Source organism: Myotis lucifugus, unplaced genomic scaffold (genome assembly GCF_000147115.1).
Source record: "Myotis lucifugus unplaced genomic scaffold, Myoluc2.0 scaffold_0, whole genome shotgun sequence".
Lineage (NCBI taxonomy): Eukaryota > Metazoa > Chordata > Mammalia > Chiroptera > Vespertilionidae > Myotis > Myotis lucifugus.
Window position 1 is genome coordinate 28,734,036 of NW_005871048.1, and position 19,921 is coordinate 28,753,956.

General features: G+C 35.7%; 1 protein-coding gene across 1 annotated transcript in view; it reads right to left on the reverse strand.

Annotated features, from left to right (window-relative positions):
• ADGRV1 (adhesion G protein-coupled receptor V1) overlaps positions 1-19,921 on the reverse strand; it is a 424,156-nt gene that overhangs the window by 372,166 nt on the left and 32,069 nt on the right. The window contains 8 exon segments of the mRNA XM_023749230.1: positions 644-846; positions 1,827-2,007; positions 3,359-3,535; positions 10,325-10,698; positions 12,841-13,584; positions 14,182-14,323; positions 14,325-14,400; positions 15,524-15,650. Of these exon segments, the coding sequence (XP_023604998.1) occupies positions 644-846; positions 1,827-2,007; positions 3,359-3,535; positions 10,325-10,698; positions 12,841-13,584; positions 14,182-14,323; positions 14,325-14,400; positions 15,524-15,650 (2,024 nt within the window).

A 19,921-nucleotide genomic window follows, 5' to 3' on the forward strand; every position in this document is an offset into this window, starting at 1 on the left:
GTTTGTGTTGTTTTTGTTTTAGTTATTAAATTAAATGCTAATCCAACTGGAAAGTGGGAATGTTCAGATTACCTAGAAATTGAAGACAATATAAGAACTAAAGTGTTCTTTAAGAGGATGCAGAGAAGACAATACTAAGCCAAGCTAAGATGTCTTGTGGAATATGTTTCATACCAAAGTAGGTAAAGATACAATAAATGTCAGGACAAGAGAAATTTAACTAGGCTTTTTTTCCCAGGACCACACTGCTTCTCACTTGGAAAAAAAAATAATTAAAATTGAAAGACATGAACATATAATTTCTTTATCATTTTGGTTTTGTTTGATGGATGCAGACAAGAGGATTTAAAATGTGTAAGAAATACAATTTTAAATATATCAGAACAAAACCTGTAACATTAAAATAAATACAGGTGAAGCCTATGACAAATATAAGGTCCCAGTGAAATCAGTATGATAGCCATTTAAGATTCTGGCTTCAAGGGACTGAAGTACATTAATTTGCATAAATTTAAAAAGCCATCGGTGCTTATTTTCCTTGTTTAGTTATGTCCCAGGTACAGTGCCAAGTCCCTTCCACTCCTGCCGAGGACTGTGTGTTTTACAAGAGCAAATACCACTTCGGAAGGATGAGGTGATTTACCTGGTAGTCCTGAGGACTGAATGCTGTCAAGGACACTGTTCTGTATTCCGCCATCACCCTCCCCAGGAGTCCTTGTGCACGGACGACCAATAGCCTAACTTCTCCATCTTCCTCCTGCACCGTGACGTGTGGAACAGTGCTTGCAGGCAGGGTCATCGCATCCTCAGGCCGGGGAGGCAGCCCGGTGGAGAACTGCAGCAAGCCTGGCAGATACAGAGAGAGGCAGGGCATTCTGGCCCAATTTCTTATTGGGAAGAATTTCTTATTCGTTTGAAACAGTCTTGCACAATTGTTTTGATCATTTATAAAGGACTTTATTGAAGATTTGATTAACATGCTTTTGACACAAAATGTTTAGTTTTCAGAATGTTAAAAATTAAAGTGTTAATTTTTCTTGTCTCTACCCAAAAAAGTCTTTAAAAAAACAGACCTAAGTATCAATAAAAAGAATAGTGAAAGGGTATTAAAGTATATATCATCAAACATTTACTCATATTTGGGTCTCTAGAATTCATTCTTGAACTTAAGATTTGTAAAACATTTTTTAAATTTAACTATGAAAACAGAGTTGAAGAGCCTCCCACTTTTCCTACACAGACCTTTTATTTATCTTTATCGTTGAAAGTATTACAGATATTCCTTTTTTATCCCCCATTCCTACACAGACCTTTTAATAGATATTCTTGCTTTATTCCTACAAAAGAACTTTAAATTTTCAATGCAGAAAACAGTTTCAGTTTTTCTATAATAGTTCCCCAATTAAGGAATTTATAACTTTTCAGCGTAAGACAAAAGAATTTAATATATACTATATAATAACAACTCCACTTCTTAATGCTTAATAAATAACAAAGTATTTAAATTAATTAGATGTTAACTTATCACACTAAGATAATATTTTTAAATGTTTTGATAGCCATGAATAGAAACACTTTCATTCATTTTAAATAATCCTACATATACTTTTGAAAATATATTATTAAACTTCAGAAATTAATCTTTAAATTTTCCTTCATAAGCAATGTCCCTCAAAATGGGAGCTTAGAAATTCAAGAGCTTAGAAGCAAGAGGGTCTGAAGGAGTTCTACATAAATCATTTGTAAAAAAATCACTTAAGAATTGATTAACAAAACCAAGTACACCCAGAGAAGAGAGGATTATTCTTGCAAAAGGGCTTAGTTACCATATGGATGATCACTGGCTTTGATAGTGATATCTGTAGTTTCCTTTTCAGGATCTATACTTGCACCACTGGTGGGAGTTGAACCTAATTTCCCATCTCCAGGAATTGCAGAAACCAATGTCACACGGAAATACTCATTTAGCTCAGGAATGTCATCATCAAGAACATATATATTCAGAACCTAAACAAATAAAAATCTAGAGTCATTAAGGAATGAGGAATGTATAAATTTTTTTTATCACTTCCCAGAATAGAATAGCAATTAAATTATATTTGTGTTGTGTGTTTTTTAATATATTTTTATTGATTTCAGAGAGGAAGGGAAAGGGAGAGAGAGATAAAAACATCAATGATGAGAGAGAATCATTGATTGGCTATCTCCTGCATGCCTTCCCCTGGGGATCGAGCCCACAACTTGGGCATGTGCCCTGACCAGGAATTGAATCATGACCTCCTGGTACATAGATCAAAGCTCAACCACTGAGCCACACTGGGCAGGCTAATTTTAATTTTTCATTAAGAAAGTAATACATGACACAGCCAATATGCTCACTACCCAAAATAATGTCACTGCTCTTTAACTAAAGGGAACACTCAACAGCCTGATGATTTAAGATGTCTTGCCTCTAGAATGCAAGCTGACAAATGTTGCTATGAAAAGTGACTCCAAAACATCAAGTGTACATTAAAATTGAAGCAATAAATATTTTTCAAGTGTTGATACATACTAAAATAATTGTTCATTTTAGTGAAAAGTGTTTGAAACTGATCAAGATATAACTAAATGTATTTTTTTAATTAATTCTGATATAGGAAGAGGTCTCATCCCAATTTCACTTACAAAGAGTGTCATTTATTTCTGGAGCATCTATTCAGAAATGCAATGATGGTTCATCAAAAGTTTTGGTAACACTGGAGAGCACTTGTAATTCAAAACAAAAAAAAATCACCTCATTCTTTCCAAATTTAAAAATAAAATGAGATTATAGTTATAAGAATTTCTCATTGCCTGAAAGAATGCCATTCAGAATTCTGCCGTTTTCCATTGTATCAGTAATAACAAAAACCCTGCAATAATAAACCTCCAAGCTATACCACCTTTATTATACTGGGATTAAGGTACACATAAAACTATAACACACATCACACCATTCAAAATCCTTAATTTTCTTTTGCATAAATAAATACAAAAATATTTTAGACCAGCCTGCATGGCTCAGTGGTTGAGCGCCAACCTATGAAACAGGAGGTCACGGTTCTATTCCTGGTCGGGCACGTGCCCGGACTCAATCATGGGTGTGCAGGAGGCAACTAATCCATGATTCTCTCTCATCATTGATGTTTCTCTCTTCCTATCCCTTCCTCCCTGAAATCAATAAAAAAAAATTTTTAATATTTTATACCCTGACACATACCTAATTGCCTAAATATTTTAAATTGCTTAAATATCAAGAAGCTGCAAATAAATGCCAGAACAGATCAGAAAGAGCTTTCCAGGAGCCTGTCAAAGAAACAAAGAAGGTAGGGTTTACCTCTGATCTCTGCCAAGGAAGGAATGTGATAGTTCCACTGGCATTAGCAAAGTCATCAACAAGGTAATTAATGCCGTCAGATTCGATCTGCGAGATGGTGTAAAAAACATGTACGTAACCCAGAGCTCCTCGGGTCCGCTCCACCACACACGAAATAGTGGACCCCTCCTCTGCAATCTGAAATTGAACATAAAATATTTATAATTATATTGCAATTCAAATCAGTGATACAATTACAATGCTTTCATAAAATCCTTTTACCATAATCTTAGTTCTGTAAATTTCTACAACTCTAAGGAGGCTTCTACATCCCTCCAGAAATATTTTTGCCTGCTAAAAAATAAATAAATAAATAAATAATTGGCTCCATTCACTGTATCTTGTTCTTTTATAGGGATAAATAAAGCAAACAGAACGATAGTAAATTAACTGTGCATATAATTCATTCATTGATACCTTCTGTGTGCCAGCCACTATACGAGATACTATGGATACAAAGGATTTTTTGAAAAAATAAAAGCACAGTTCTTTCTCTGGATAAGTCTAAAGAAAAAGACAACTCAAATTCTATGAGTGAAGCACAGACAGAACAATTGGGGCAGAAGTCAGAGGTAGAGGGTGAAACATGACATCAGGAGAACACTCCAGGCCTGAACATGATATAATTGAGTGGATCAGAGGGAATCATGTTGAGGGTGGTGTAAGTGCAAGTGGGGAGAGCCTTGAGAAGTGCCTGGTGGGGAGAGAATAGTTAGGTCAAGGACATTTATGTCTTGCTTAACTTAGTTTTGATATTTCTGTCATATAAACATAGTCATTCCTCAGTATCCACAGGTTATTTTTGGTTCTACGACCACCCACACCATTAAAAGATTTTAAAATCTGCAAATGTTTAAGTCCCTTATATAAAAAGGTGTAGTATTAGCATATAATCTACACACGTTCTTTCTTATACCTCAAATAATCTCTAGATTACTTATAATACCAAATATAATTTAATGCTATGTAAATAGTTGTTATACTGTATTGCTTATGGAATAGTAATAAGAAAAAAAATGTGTGTTCATATGTTGCATACAGATACAACCACCACTGGCCTACTACAACTGTACAACTACGCAGTACCTATCAGCAACAACGTGCTTTTTTTTCAAATATTTTCGATCCACATTTGGTTGAAACCAAGGATACAGAATCTGCAGAGATGCAGAGTCAACTCTATATATATGCATACACACGTGTTGTGTATGTGTGTGTGTTATGTAGAAAACATTTTTATCTAAACACTTTAAGATAGTGCTTATTCATTTTATGGAGCAAGAAGTTGTAATGTCTTTTAGAATATGGTCTTCATATGCTTAAATTCTGAGTCTCTTGATTTAGTTTCTGTTTTATGTGAGCAAACACAATTCATTGGAAAAAACTACAACTGAATGGAGATCAAAATATAAATCTTTATATATGTCACTGGTTTTCATATCAATCATAAGCACTCTGATCAGCATTAGATAAAGCCATTTCAGTACTAACATTAGGGCTAGAGAGAACAGATTTGAAATTTGTCTACAAACAGGAAGTTAAAAGTTATCAATGAGCATGAAGCACTTGATGTCCCAGTAAATCCTCTGAGTTTTACTGAACATCAGCACTCTTACTCCAAAGTGTGGCAGCAACTCTGGTGCCTCAGAATGAACAAGACCACACACCCTGGGGCAATACTGTGACTCCTTTATTTGCCTGCTGGTCGACTGGCATGGGAAGCCCACAACAACCAAGGCTGTCCAATTGGGGAAATACTGAACCAGAGGATGAAATTATCAATACCAGAAGATGATAAAGGCAGAGAGATTAAATCATTAAAATATTTTTTCTACTATTAAAATATTCATCTAATTGACTTTAGACTGATGATACAAGCAAATGTTTGGGCCAATATATGAAGGAGCAAAACACCAAATAATAATCATCAGAACCATCATCACTTCCTTTTTCACAAGAAACAATAGAAGCCATTACTGTTTTCCCTTTCAAGTCAGGCAGTTGCCAAGTCTTCAGACCAGCACAAGAGAAATTTTAAAGGTTAACATTGAGAAGAGTTCTTGATATGTATTTTCCGAGAAAAAAAGAATGTACCATTCTGAGCCATGAATTGGCTTTCTCTATTGAAATAGAAGATTAAAGGTAAACAATTACACATCCAATTAATTTTTTATTTTGCCGCATGCTTGGGTGATGATGAGTGATATCAGATTATATCAATATCACTTCTATCTAAAGGAATCTATTCACATAACATATGGCAGGCACTTAAAACCAAACACAGGCCAAGTTAAATAATATTCTCACTTTTACAAAGATGCTCTCAAAATGTCTCTAAATTTTGTCTTAAGTCATGAGTTTATAAACATAAAACATATCCCAAGTATTAGTTATAAATGTAAAATAATGAGACTAGCAAGTTCTATGAATCACTATAAAGAGCAACCTCATTAATTTATAATTAGGTGATATACAAGATTGTAGGACATATAAAAACAGGGCAAAAATAAGGTAGAGAGAAAATAACATATAAAGTACACAAAATACAAAATACAGGAAGGCAACATGAGAGTGTGGTTACGAGGCTATAGAACCATCATCTGTTCAGTATAGGTTTCACTTGGAATCCAAAGTAAGCCTCATCAGGGCTCCAAACTGCATACAGGTTTATTCATTCATTCAGTTTTAATTTATTAATCGCCTACTATTTTCCAGGACATGGTATTCCTGGTTTTGAGGGAACAAATAAAAAAATAATTCTCATCTCTTTCAATATGCCAAAGAGTAGATGATGTCATATTCTACATATTTGCATTATTTAACATGTGATTATATTTTCATTTTAACTTTGATATTACTTTATAAGTCTATACAAATGTAAAAAGTATAATACAACTCAGAAGTCTTTAAAGGGTGTTTATTGCCTCCAGCATTTTTGAAGGGCTAAGAAAAAAGTTAACTTTCCAATGTCACTGAGAAGAATCTAGAGATGACAGTGGTTTTTATTTCTGGAAGTGAAGCAAATAAGCATAAAATTTAAGTTCTGGAGACAATTACAGGCATAAATTAAACCAGCAGTTCTCAAATATTTTCGTTTCAGGACCCCTGAACACTCACAAAAATTGAGAACACTAAGGATTTTTTTGCTTATGTTGTTGAAACCTATTGATATTACCATTTTACAACTGAAAACTGGAAAAAATATTGATATATTAATCATTTTAAAACAGCAATAATAAACTCATTACATGCTTACAAATAAGCAACATATTTTATAAGAAATAAGTATACTTTCTAAAACAAAAAGTTAGTAATAAGGGAGCATTGTTTTATATTTTTACAAATCTCTTTAATGTCTACCTTAATAGAAGACAGCTAAATTTTAGTATTTCCTTCTGCAATCAATTTGTCTTTTGCTATTTATGTTGATTCAAGTATATAAAGAATGTCTAGGTTTGTATAAAAATATAACTAAAAACGGGGGAGGATTTAATAGTCTTTTTAGATAGCTCTGGGTATTCTTCCTTGATATTTTTAACCAAAATTTGACAAGTGGTAGTTTCTTAGAGTTAAGTTGCAATGTGAAATCATACTCTAATACATTAAAACCCATTGGTCTATTTTACATTTTGAATCAATCTTTTTACCCAGGCATGGTTTTGTAATAATATGCATTGATTATCTGGAAACTATTGGTTCACTGAGTTATACAGATCTGCCAAATGTTGACACATTTTATTATACAAAATAAATAAGTCACACTTGCTAACTGCAAGGTTTTTAAGTATTGAGAAACAGGCAAGCTAACTTTGGCAGATGAAAGTGTTCCAAAATTCTAATTTTTGTTTGAAAGCTTAAATTTTTATCATTGGCAACAAGTACTATCAGTAGTTTTTCTTGTAGTCACTGACTCACTTCATTTTCATGAAAATGCATTCCAGATACCCATGTCCAAATAACCGAAATCTGTCAGTCATATTTTTCAAGTAAAAGTGATGTTCCATGAAAAGCACAGCTAGTTGAACGCACAATGCACTAGCAGATACTTTTCTTCAGGGCAACTACCATGTTTGGTCAAAGCAGAAGTGCTTTATTTGTGATTCTCATTTCGTGACATGAAACACTAAAAAGACAGGGATTCCAGGGTCAAGACGTTATCAAATTAATATTCTGTACTGCTTCATCAAAGATATTCTTATGTGAAAATCTGCACCTTCTAAACTACAGGCAAGTGGGGCAGAATAAAGCAATGACAACTTGTACAGTTTAGTGCCTCTGCCTCGAGTCATACAAGGAACTACCAGACAGCATATTTGTGGCAACCACTGCTTCTGCAGTGCACTTGTCAATAAAATGAGAAAGACATCTTAGTATTTTCATAAAATTAGGCTTGACCTTTGGAGAACTCCTCAAACATATCGGAGACCCCAGAGCTACACTTTGAGAATGACTTCAGTAAGCCATAAATATGATTGATGATGATGATGATAAAACTATTTCATATCATCCCTGTTTTCAAAATCATTCTAAGATGAAAGTAAGAGTTCTATACTTCTACTCTTAATAGTTTCAGGAATGAAAATTTGTAATATTCCTGACAATCAAATTCTGATGTTCAACCTTTTAGACTCAATCAACACTTTTCCTCTGTTAACAATCTAAACTTTACTCTTTCCAATATAGATACACTGTATTCTATTTCTCCCATGTGGGCTTGGGGAATAACCAATCATGTTTTCTTTTTCTCTCCAGCAATTCTACTAGCATAGGTGCGGCAGCCTTCATAGGGAAGTTCACTCTTCTACAATCAAAGGCTTGACTGGCCTCATTCAAATTCTGAGATTTCTGGGAACAGGCAAAGTTGCATACCTAGGTGGAGCTAAACCAACACCAACCCAATCTAGAAATAGAACTTGTGAGACAAGCCAGAATACTTACTGTAATGGTCCAGAAAGCCAGAGAAATACTCAAAAACTATTAGTTATCTAGGCAGGTTTTTCAAATTTATGTGATTTGTTGTTGTTTTTTCCAGTTTGGTTGTTTATGCAGTTTAACTGAAACTAAAAGTGTTTGTTATCTAAACTATGAGCCTTTCGTTTTTTGATATTAAAACACATTCATAAGTTCAATAAAGACTTTTGAATATCTACTATGTTCCATTCTAGGTGTGAGAGACAATCATGAACAATAAGACCTTATTACACTCAGAGCTCTTTCATCTTTGTGGTGAAAATGGATAACCAGTAAGTGAACAGACTTATAAGTAACAAAGAAAATATAAGAGTTTGATCAATGCTAGAAAAAAAAGTAAAACTAGGTGAAGAAATAGAAAGTGATTAATTGAAAGAACACAGTAAGAAAGTCTTCATTGAGGAGACATCTTTGGAGCTGAGACTTGAATGACTAAATCCTGAAAAGCTGGAATAAGAGAGATCCAAAGAGAGAAGCTAGGAAGTCCTGGTGCCCTGAGATAGGAACTGAAACAGTCTGACTGCAACACAATGACCAAAGCGGAGAATTACAGGAGAGGTCAGAGCCATAGACAGGTGCCAGGTCCCAAGGAACTGAGGGGAAGCTGGCTTTCCCTGGCACTACAATGGTTCTCACACCCTCATGGAAGCCATCTGTCTTTTAAAAAATAGATGATGATACTGAAATATAGAAGGAAAGATGACAGGTTAAAAGTCACAAGACATCCCATTGTATCTCAGGAGAAAAAAAGGAAAGGAAAATGAATATTTATTAAGTACTAGTAACTGCCAAACTTTGAACTATGTATTGATCTTGTCTCAAATAATTCAACTTCGGTTAGTTATTTGCTTGGGTCTCTAAGCCTCAGTTGCTATAACCCTATAAAGTGGAGGGAGTAATAATTAATATTTGTTGCAGTTCTATTATGGATTGTCATAAAGGTGCATGAAAACCAACATGTAAAGTTCTTTGACGACTGAGTATCTATTAAAAGGTATTATCATTATAAATAAACGTATTTCTTTAAGTTAGAGATTTGTATGACATTGGTCCTGCCTACTCTAGGACAGTCTCTTTCTGGTATAGAAAAATACCACTATTTGTAAATCTCTTATGATTATCACCATCCAAAGTGCTAAGAGGGACAATGAGATGCCCCAATTTGAGCTATAATGAAGCCTGTGACCTAGATACTATTTTCATGCTCTTCCAATTCATGTTTTTCTTATTAATCACTTCAATTTGCATATACACCCTTCTAAAACTCCTTGCAAAGGGAAAGACTCTCTTGTTCCTTGGCATCTTTTCACAGACACTGAGCTGTCGCAGTCACATTTGACACCTGTGAAGTAGTTTCATGAGATCTCACATTACTGAACAGGAAACCAAGATGATTACGAATCTTTGAAAACTTGGACAGAACTGATAAGGACAGTAAAACAGCCTAATTAATTAAGCTGGCCAAGATGGTTGATAAGAAAGACGTTTATACCCAACAACTAAGAATGTTGTAACTACTGAAGTACTAGTACATTTGACATGCGGGGGAAAAAAACACCTCAAAATATTGTATTTAATAAAGTTTCCATTATAATTATTCATAGAAGCTTTCAATACATATTATTTCACCTACTTATGTGGCAATCAAATAGTAGCTTAAAAGTAAATTGCATGTGGAGTGTAATTATATATTCTGTGAAGTGCATTAAGTTTAAAGATAATGGCTAAAGTTTCATTTGCTAACTTGTTATTACTTCTAGCAGCTCATTAAGCTTCTGACTCAAACTGTGAACTTATAAGAGCAAAGACCTTATAATTTACATTTGCAACCACTGGCTCTTTCATACTTTGGGGCATAGATACTCAAGCAATCTTACCAAATGAAAGAAAGCCCACTCCCAAACAAATTCACCTACAATGAATTTTTTAACTCCAAAATTCAAGCTCACTACTTACCTCTGGTATACAAGCCCCTGTGAAACCAAACAGCCCATTGGCATTGTCACTTTTTTGTATTATTAATCTTGCTGTAGTATTCTGTTCAGAAATACGAGCTCCTCCATATACAGAGACTAGTTTAAGGATGAATAACTCTTCTCCTTCCTCTTCATTGTCATCTTTTGCAGAAACAATGAAGGATTTGTTAGTTTCTCCCTGTCTGAACTCCAGATACCCAGAGACAGGGTGTAAGTCACTCTTTGCTGGCATGGCATGAAGTTCATAAATTTCTTCAAGGGTCAGTTTCTGCTCATAGAACCTCACATCCTGCATCAGACCTGTAAACCTGTCATTGCCATTCATTCCTGCCCCAATTCTCAGAGTTCCAGGACCTGAAATGAGAAACGGGTTTATTAAATGCTTCAACATCCACTAGTCTTCTGTCCTAAATTACAAGTGTGATTCAGAAAATGAAGCAACTGTATTGAAAGGTTTTATAAGTAAAGCTTTTGCATAACTAGAATATAATCAAATAAAGACTTTCTGTTTTGATGAAAAAATGATTCGATAATCACTGGGATTTAAGATCCTTTGTACTAAAGTATATTTTATACATGTGTATATATGTATGTGTATATATCTGGATAGACATTTCTTCTAGGAAATTTTAAAATTTCCTTGTACATCTAGGAATGAAATCATTTAACTCAGTTACAATTTTAATACTTTAGTATGACTATTTTTTTAAAATTTCAAGGCTTGATCTGTTAGAAATTCATCTTGAGTTAAATAAAATATTGAGAATTTAAGAAAATAAGTTTTTGTGGACCAAATATAACTATCCATAAAACTAATGCAATGAATGTAGAAAAAAAAACTTTTTTCTTCCGAGGAACATCTTTATATGTGAGTCTTGGGTAATAACAACATGCAGCCCTTTTCAAGAATTCACCAATTCTCATTCTTTACTTATTCCCTCTCCAAGGCTTGGCAGTGACTTGGGGAAAAGTACGAGTACTATTCCTTATCAAGATCACCAATCAAGGCAATTTTACAAGTCAATGCCCAGATAGCTCTCTTAGGGTAGTTCACATGCAGCCTACACATTATTATCACAGTTGTCCCAGGCCTTCTCTAGTGGTTCTGGACCGACTATATAGTAATGAGAGTGAAATATCTAAACAGGGAAAAATATTGATGAACCTCATAAACAATACTAAACAAAAGAAGCCAGACACTCAAACGTACACTGCTCAATTCCATTTACATATATTTTAAAAAGGGAAAGCTACTCTTATGCTCTTGTAAAGAGCAATACTAGGTGGGCAGGGTGGTGAGTTAGAGACTTGAAAAGAGCCAAAAGGGGCTCCTAAAATGCTGTTTCTTGATCTGGGGGCTGGTTACATGGGTTTAAAGTTTTAAAAAATTCAACTACCTGTACACTTATTATATGTACGCATTTACATATTTTATAATATAAAACACATACTATATTTCATTAATAACTTTTAAAACTACAGACACCCTTTTAATTTTCTTTCCAAGTTTCAAATTTCAAAAACAATCTAAGTTCCCTGCAGTAAGCTAAACAGAGGAATAGAAACACAGCTCTCACTAACACCAATTTTTCCCATTCTTATTCTACCACCATGCTATCACCAAAGGAACCAAAGTTAACACATGCATGTACATATTCACGCGATCAAAAAGTGAACAATTCAATGCCACAAATACTGTAAGCATACATCTTTTTTTCCTAATAAAAGAAAAAACATAACCAGATATCTAATTCAGGAGGTTCAGAAGAAAATATCCTATTACACAATAACCAAATAAGGGCTGCTCTACTTCCTTAGTAAATGAAAAACAGAATCAAATCTTAAGATGGAGGGGCTGAAGGGGAATTTGTGATTATAATGGACATAACCAGTATTGTGTGTAAACATGCTAAATGTGCTTCTCAAGAAACAGCATCAGGTCCAGCTTAAAGACCATAATGATGATCTTTTCAAAGCACTCCATAGAATTCACCAATTTACTCCTTATACTATAAACCCATGAAACTGCCGGGGGTTTTATGTAATATTTCTCTTCTGCTTTCTCTTTAACATATCTTCACCACCTTCCACCTCCAACCATATTGAGCTAGCAGCAGTTCCCATTACAACGCGCTATTTCACATTTCTGCACCTTTGCTCTTTTCTCTACCTGAAACATTATGCCCCATCCACCATTACCACAGGAGGAATAGGTGTTCCTCCTTCGTATTTGTTTTCTTTCTTCCTACAATGTATTGAAGTAATCAGATTAAACATCTCTTTCCCAGAGCCTATTTCAGGAACCTCAAAGGCAAAGACTTTGCTTGATCCATTTCTGTAATACCCGGCACCTAATTTATTGTCTTGGTAGGCACATAGTGTTATTTAAAGAAATTAAACCAATACATAAGCAGATTTTAAAATACCTGTTAGCCTTTAAGAAATCAAATTCCTTTAAAATTCCAAATTCAGTGTCCTTGTAAAGATAACACTCACCATCAGTGATGGCTTCTCCTTTCAGACTCTTGATTCCTCTGGGCATTGCACTTCCATCAAGGTAGAATTCAATTATGCCATCATCCAGGATAATTAGAAGATGAAGCCAAATATTCTCTTCTACATATTTCAGGGCTGTTGTCTTGGCAACATAGGTGGCATTGGATCCCAAAGTTTTGTAATGAAGGGAAAGTGTCACATGGGATTCGTTGGTTTGAATTTTTACCCCATAGTAGATGCTTCCATTACCATCATCCTTTGCTATAACAAATCCGTTAGTATTGGCATTGGGCATTACCCAAGCTGAAAAAGTAAAATTGGCAATTGAGTTGTTCCTGGAAGGATGGTATTTTTGATTAACAGTTCCAAATGCACCCTCTTGTCCACTGAAGTACAAAGCATCTGTCCCGCTATGGTGACGCCTCAAGTGTGGCTGTAAATGCACAGTGCTGGGGAAAAGTCCAACCAGCAGAAGATCTATCATTGGAGGCAAACCAGCAGGGAACTCACTGGACAGGATTTCCCAGCCTACACGTACATCACCAAAGACGCCCTGTTGCCTCAAAATGGTAAAGTTGGTGATGTAAGACATATCATCTTCTGAGAGAACATCTTCTGCTACTTCTCTCTCTAAGCACTCTGGATCCAAGATAAAAACTCCAAAGGGATCATCATTGAATGGAATCATAACTGTCACCTGGAGGTTGGTTCCTGCTAGTTGACCCCCAGGACCTGGGGACCCACCTATAACAAGAAAATTTGTAATGAATGAGAAACCAGAATTTAAAATACTGTCTAGTTGAAGGTGAAGACAATAGGTTTTTTCAGCAAATTTTCAGTTAAATAATTTACTCATTCATCAATGACCAACATGTCACCATATAGCTTTTACCACATTTCCAGGGGTGAAAGCAAAATTTCATTAAAAATCAGTACAGCCTGAAAAAAAGAATATTAACTAGAGAAGTTTAATTTCTGTGCTTAAACCAACAGTGATGGGAAAATCAATTGTTTAAAAAATGAGCCATCTTTAAGCTACCATGAATTCGTTCTTCCTAATTTCCATTAATTTTTTGTTGGAGACACTATATTTGGGTGGGAAAAAAATCTGTTTACAAGTTTGAGGATGAATGTAAATCTCCATCCATAAAATTTAACCAAGACCACAAAATAAGCATTAAAAATAACACTTCTATCAAAAATGGTATTTTGACATATAAAGTCAGACAACCTAGATATACTTATTTCTTCATTGATGGCATTTTTTCTACAGGTCTAATTATTTAAATGTAAAATATTAAACTTTACTGGCAAAAGAAAAGTGATGGGAAAACACAGCACCTGAAATATTTACTAGCTTTAAAATATAAAACTCATTGAATTCAGGAATGTTATCTGGAAAAGCATGGAGGATGATTGGTTTGGCTCCTTCTCCATCCGTGAAGTTTACAGTCCCTGAAGTTTCATAGAACTCTTGTCCAGGGCTGCAAAGCAGAATCATTCTGAAACAGCTGCCAAGCCACAGAAACATTGCCAAAGTGTCCTCGCTGCCGCACAACCCTGCATAACAAATTAAAGAGAATTCCTTTTTATGGAAAATGTATAAGTAATGAAACTAACTCTAATGGAGGCTTTCTGTATTTCCTCAGAAACATACTTTTTCCATTTATCATCTTTAATATAAAGCAGCCAGGTAGTCCTAACTGAGCAACCATGAGGAATCTCATGGAAGAATGAAATAGAGCTCAATAAAGAGAACCAATCTTTTTTTATTTTTCATCCTCACCTGAGGATATTTTTCTATTAGTTTTTAGAGAGAGTGGAAGAGAGAGAGGGAAACACAGAGAGAAATATTGATGTGAGAGAAACACATCAACTCGTTGCCTCCTGCATGAGCCCAGACCAGGGCCTGAGCCAGGGAAAAGCCTACAACTGAGATATGTGCCCTTGACCAGAATCGAACCCAAGACCCTTCGGTCCACAGGCCGGAGCTCTAGCCACTCAGCAAAACTGGCTAGGGCAAGAGAAGCAATCTTAAAAGTCACAGTCTTCCGAGTCCAAACTAAAAGATAAATTCTAAGCCCAAAAAACTTTCTATGAGAACTGGCAAATGTTCTTCAAAAGCCAAGTACAGGGTGAGGAAGTCACATGTCATTTGAGAGCAGTTCCAGAAAACTTTGAATATTCATCTCTCAGTCTTGACAAAGGATGGAAGTTGGGGTGAGGAGCGTGGGGAGAATAATTTCTGCTCACCAGCTAAGGTGTCATTTTCTTTTTTTTTTTTTTAAACAAGTGACAACAGCATAAAAAATGTTTACAATTCATTCAGACTACCAACTTTAAAATTATTCAATTCTTTTTTTTTAATATATTTTATTGATTTTTTACAGAGAGGAAGGGAGAGAGATAGAGAGTTAGAAACATCGATGAGAGAGAACCATCGATCAGCTGCCTCCTGCACATCCCCCACGGGGGATGTGCCCGCAACCCAGGCACATGCCCTTGACCGGAATCGAACCCGGGACCCCCCAGTCCGCAGGCCGACGCTCTATCCACTGAGCCAACCCGGTTTCGGCAAATTATTCAATTCTTAACCAGTATTTTCATTTTGAAAGATTAGTACTTCAAAAGATTTCATTTTATTGTACACAATTTTGAATTTGCCTTATCCAAATATGCTTACCAAAATGAATTAGTCTTTCCTTCTTCTACTGCTTTGTCTATGGGCTCCAAAGAAAAAATACCATTTGGGTCATCATTAGCTTCAATTATCACTGTAGCTATTCCATGTTGATATACCACTGTATCGCCTAAATTAAAAACAGAAAAGTTAAAATAACAAAAAGTAGTTAACTTCCTGTTAAATTTGTATTTTTAACTAAGAAATACTTTATAATTAAATTCAAATTTCAGCAAGAATTTCCTCATTAAAGGTCATAAATAAATGAGAGAAAGATGCCTAAATAAGTTTAATGTGACTTGTCTTTGAGGAAATGTATAATTACAGAAGAGCTACTTTATTTTTAAAAGTACGAAAACTTTCCTTCACAATAGGAATATCACTTCAATACTTTAATTAGAAATAAAAAACATAGCTTGATCTAATTTCAAACTTTTGAGATAGATGTTTTCCATTTCATAAAAAATGAAAGAATTACTACACAACATAAAAATACTCCTGTCCATATTAACTGGAATCACTGGCTTGAGCATTTCCCTGTAATTCTCTGCCTTCAGGCAGTGGAGTTTGATCTGGTCATAGAACAAATAAATCTTTATGGTGCTGAACTTGAGTCCTCTCTATTTCATTTCTTTCCATTATTGCCAATATTTGAGGTCTCTACTCCTCACTTTCCTGAGTTACATAGCTCTTCCTCTTTGCTCCAGCTGTTCCCTGTGCAAGCAAAAGTCCTTCCTATCTTTACTCAACCTCTCTTCTCACTTCTCAGAACCAGCTCAAGCAACAACTCTTCCAGAAATTCTTCCGTGAATGCCCAAGTTAAGCTAAGTGCATCTCCACTGTGTTGCTACAGCACTTCATAGTTTGTCAATGTATCATAACAACTACCGCATTTTGTTAGTACACACACACAACACATGCACACACAATTTTACTGTAAGCTTATCAATTCCATGCTTAATCTACTCCATGCCCTAGCAAAGTAGATACGCAGCAACTGGTACACAGACAGTACCTATGCATGTTACCTGAACTGATACAAATAAAGTTTTCAAAATTAGATGAGGACAATACCAAAAACAAAAATTACAGAAACAGAAACTATGTGTAGAGCAAACCAGCACACTAAAAATAATTTATATAAAAAAACAACTGTACTAAACCTTACTTGACCATTAGACTTTAGAAAGAGAAAAAAAAACACATAAGAAATAGACAGCAAACCATTGTTTAGAAAATGCTGAAAATATAGAGTAATAAAGTAACAAAATATCCTATATAATAAAAGCCTAATATGCTAAGTGTCCAGTCGTCCGTTCAACCAATCAAAGTGTAATATGCTAATGATATGCTAAGGCCGCTCAACCGTTCACTAGGACATGCAGACAGTTGACCGGTCGGCCAGTTGCTATGACATGCACTGACCACCAGGGGACCGATGCTCTGACCAATAGGTGAGCTTGCTGCTGGGGTCTGGGCTGATTGGGACTGAGCGAGATGGGCCGGACATGCCCTGGAACCCTCCCATGGTCCCTCTCCGGCTGGCCAACGTCCCGCGTCCCTCCCCGGCCCCGATCATGCACTGGTGGGGTCCCTCGGCCTCGCCTGTGCCCTTTTGCAACCCGGGACCCCTCAGGAGATGTCGGAGAGCCAGTTTTGGCCTGATCCCACAGGCCAGGCCGAGGGACCCCACTGGTGCATGAATTTGTGCACTGGGCCTCTAGTTATATCATAAAATCTAACAAAAACATCTAAAAATAATAAAACCTAATTCTGGCAGAACTCTGCTAGCATACGCATTTGTCATCAACATACATATCATAAGTAGTGCTAAAAACTCATTCTGTTTCTCCACAGAGAGAACTGAAAATATTTAACAAGGGCTCTAGGGATGGCCAAGTCCTTTGATCAAGTAATTCAATCTCAGGGCATCTACTGTGAATGGTAACTATCAGGCATAAACTCCCACTGCCAGCACTAGGCCACATTAGAGATGCTGCCCCTCCAGCTCACATCATCCATCCCCTCAGATCCTCAGTGTTTTGACATTACAGAAGAAGAGAAAAGAAGAAGAAAGAGAACTAAGAAATATAAAAAGCACAAATTTGTATAATCCAAGTCTTCAAAGCTAGAGCCATTCGATTCTCAGATGTGATCATTTCTGGAAATATACTGAAGACAAATGCAGCGGCAGTATACATGCCATACCTTCATACCTCAGGCCAGTGTCCCAATCACACCTTGTGCATGTTCATTCATTCACTCTCTCTCAAATAAAAAACACATTTTCTCAGTGATACATCTTACAGAATAAACTTACTCTATTAAAACAGTCATTTCTTCATCAACTTTCTATACCTCACAACAAACTTTTTTTTTCACTTTCAGTTCTCCAAAATAATTTTATCTGGAGCTATTTCTTTCATTTAAATTTTAGGATAGTGATTGGATTCACCAAAATGTTTCCGGTTTACATAAGATCTGATTATGTTTGCAACTATGAAATACCTTTTGTGGCCATTATTCTATGAAGTCAAATTTTTTTCTCACTAGATGATAGCTTCTACTTATTACTTTTTTTTTCTTAGGTAGGTCATGTGAAAAATGAGAAAGAGAGGAAGGGAAATAGGATGAAAGACACAAACGGAGAAGGGAGACAAAGAGACAGGGAGAATGCTAGAGAAACACAGCACAAACAAAAAATTAAGTGATCTCTTTCTCTTCCTCTTTCCCTCTGAATGTTTCAGGCCAAAAGCACAAGGCAGGCATTCACACTGGGTGAGGGTAGGACACCAGTGATCAGCCCCAGGTGTTAGCACTTATGCAGGGTGAGGAGGGCATTTCCATGATAGAAAAGCTTGCTACCGGATGGTGGGGTCTGTGAAGTAGGAGGGCATCCACATGGGGCAGGGGTTGGCCTAGAGCAGGAAGCTTGAACCCTAGTGAGGTAAGAAAGGCAATCTCATTGTGGAAAGTGGGTCGAAGAAACAGTTGGAAAGTGGTCACATACAGGGAGAATTGATCAAATTAGTAAATAGATTAAAGATAATGGGAGCAGGCTTTCTCACTATAAGAGAAGGGAGGGACAGATATGGAAAAGGAGAAAACTGGAATGAACCCTGTGATATTAGATAGAAATGGAGATACTGGTGTAAACTAATGGTTTCACTATACTTAGTTGGACACAGAACTAGAGATGGGAAAGTTGTATGTATACGTAGAAACATGCATACATACATATACTCTCTGCACACTAAGAGAACTAAAAGGAGCATAACCACAATAACAATAAGCACTCCTAGTGCCAGATCCTGGTTTCTAAATAACACTCTTCACTAAAAGGAACCAGGGCTTCCTGGAGAAATGGTTGATTCAGGGTTGTGACAGGAAAAGTACAAGATGAGTTTGGAACCTCTTGCTGGACCAGAAAGTAAGAAAATGTTCAAATAATAACAGGGACATATCAAAAAGACAAAGAAGTCATCTCGAACAGACACCAATGGCCAAATCTAGGACAATTTAACTGCCAAAACAAATAATGATGCAAAACAAAACCCAATGTATTAAATAGAAATCATGAGTCCATACTGATAAATATATCAGTAAGATAATTGAAAGTCTGATGAGTAACAAGATACTTGCATATTTTAAAGTATCTTCCTCATAAAATTTACTAACTACAAAGAGGGAAAAGTAGAGTGGACAAGGCAGGCAGTCACCATCTAAATTGTGGTCAAAGTGAACATCACATAAAGAGACAAAACAAAATCATGTGTCAACTCCAGGGACATGATACAAGCTCAGAATCACCTTCCATGAAATTCCTGCCAAGGATGCAAACCCTGAATCTAATAATGATGAAACATTAAACAAGCCCCAAAATGAGGAACAGTCTGCAAAATAACTAGTCTTATAATCTTCCATATCCTAAAGATCATGAAAGTCAAGGAAAGACTGAGGAACTGCTCCAAACTGAACAGCTTAAAGAGACATGACAATGAAAAGCAATACATGATTCAGGAAATGATCATTTTGCTAGAAAGAAGAAAAATGGCACAACTGGAGAAATTTGAATGGGGCCTGAGGCAATGATCCTATTAATTTCCTGGGTTTGATGGTTATACTGTGGTTATGTAGGAGAATGTCCTTATTTGTAGGAAAACACCAATGTTTTCATGGGTGATGAAATATCATGTCTTCAACTTACTCTCAAAAGGCTCAGGAAAAAAGAGCTCTTTGTAGTCCTAAAAGAATAAAATAAATATTAAAAAAGTTATAGCCCCTCCAATTTACTAAAGGTGAGGCCAAAACCTTCTAAGAGATGAAATATTGGGGTCAAAATATCCTACTTAATTTACAGTAGAAAGAAGAATGAAGAGCCTACCTTTTCGCCCTTGCAAA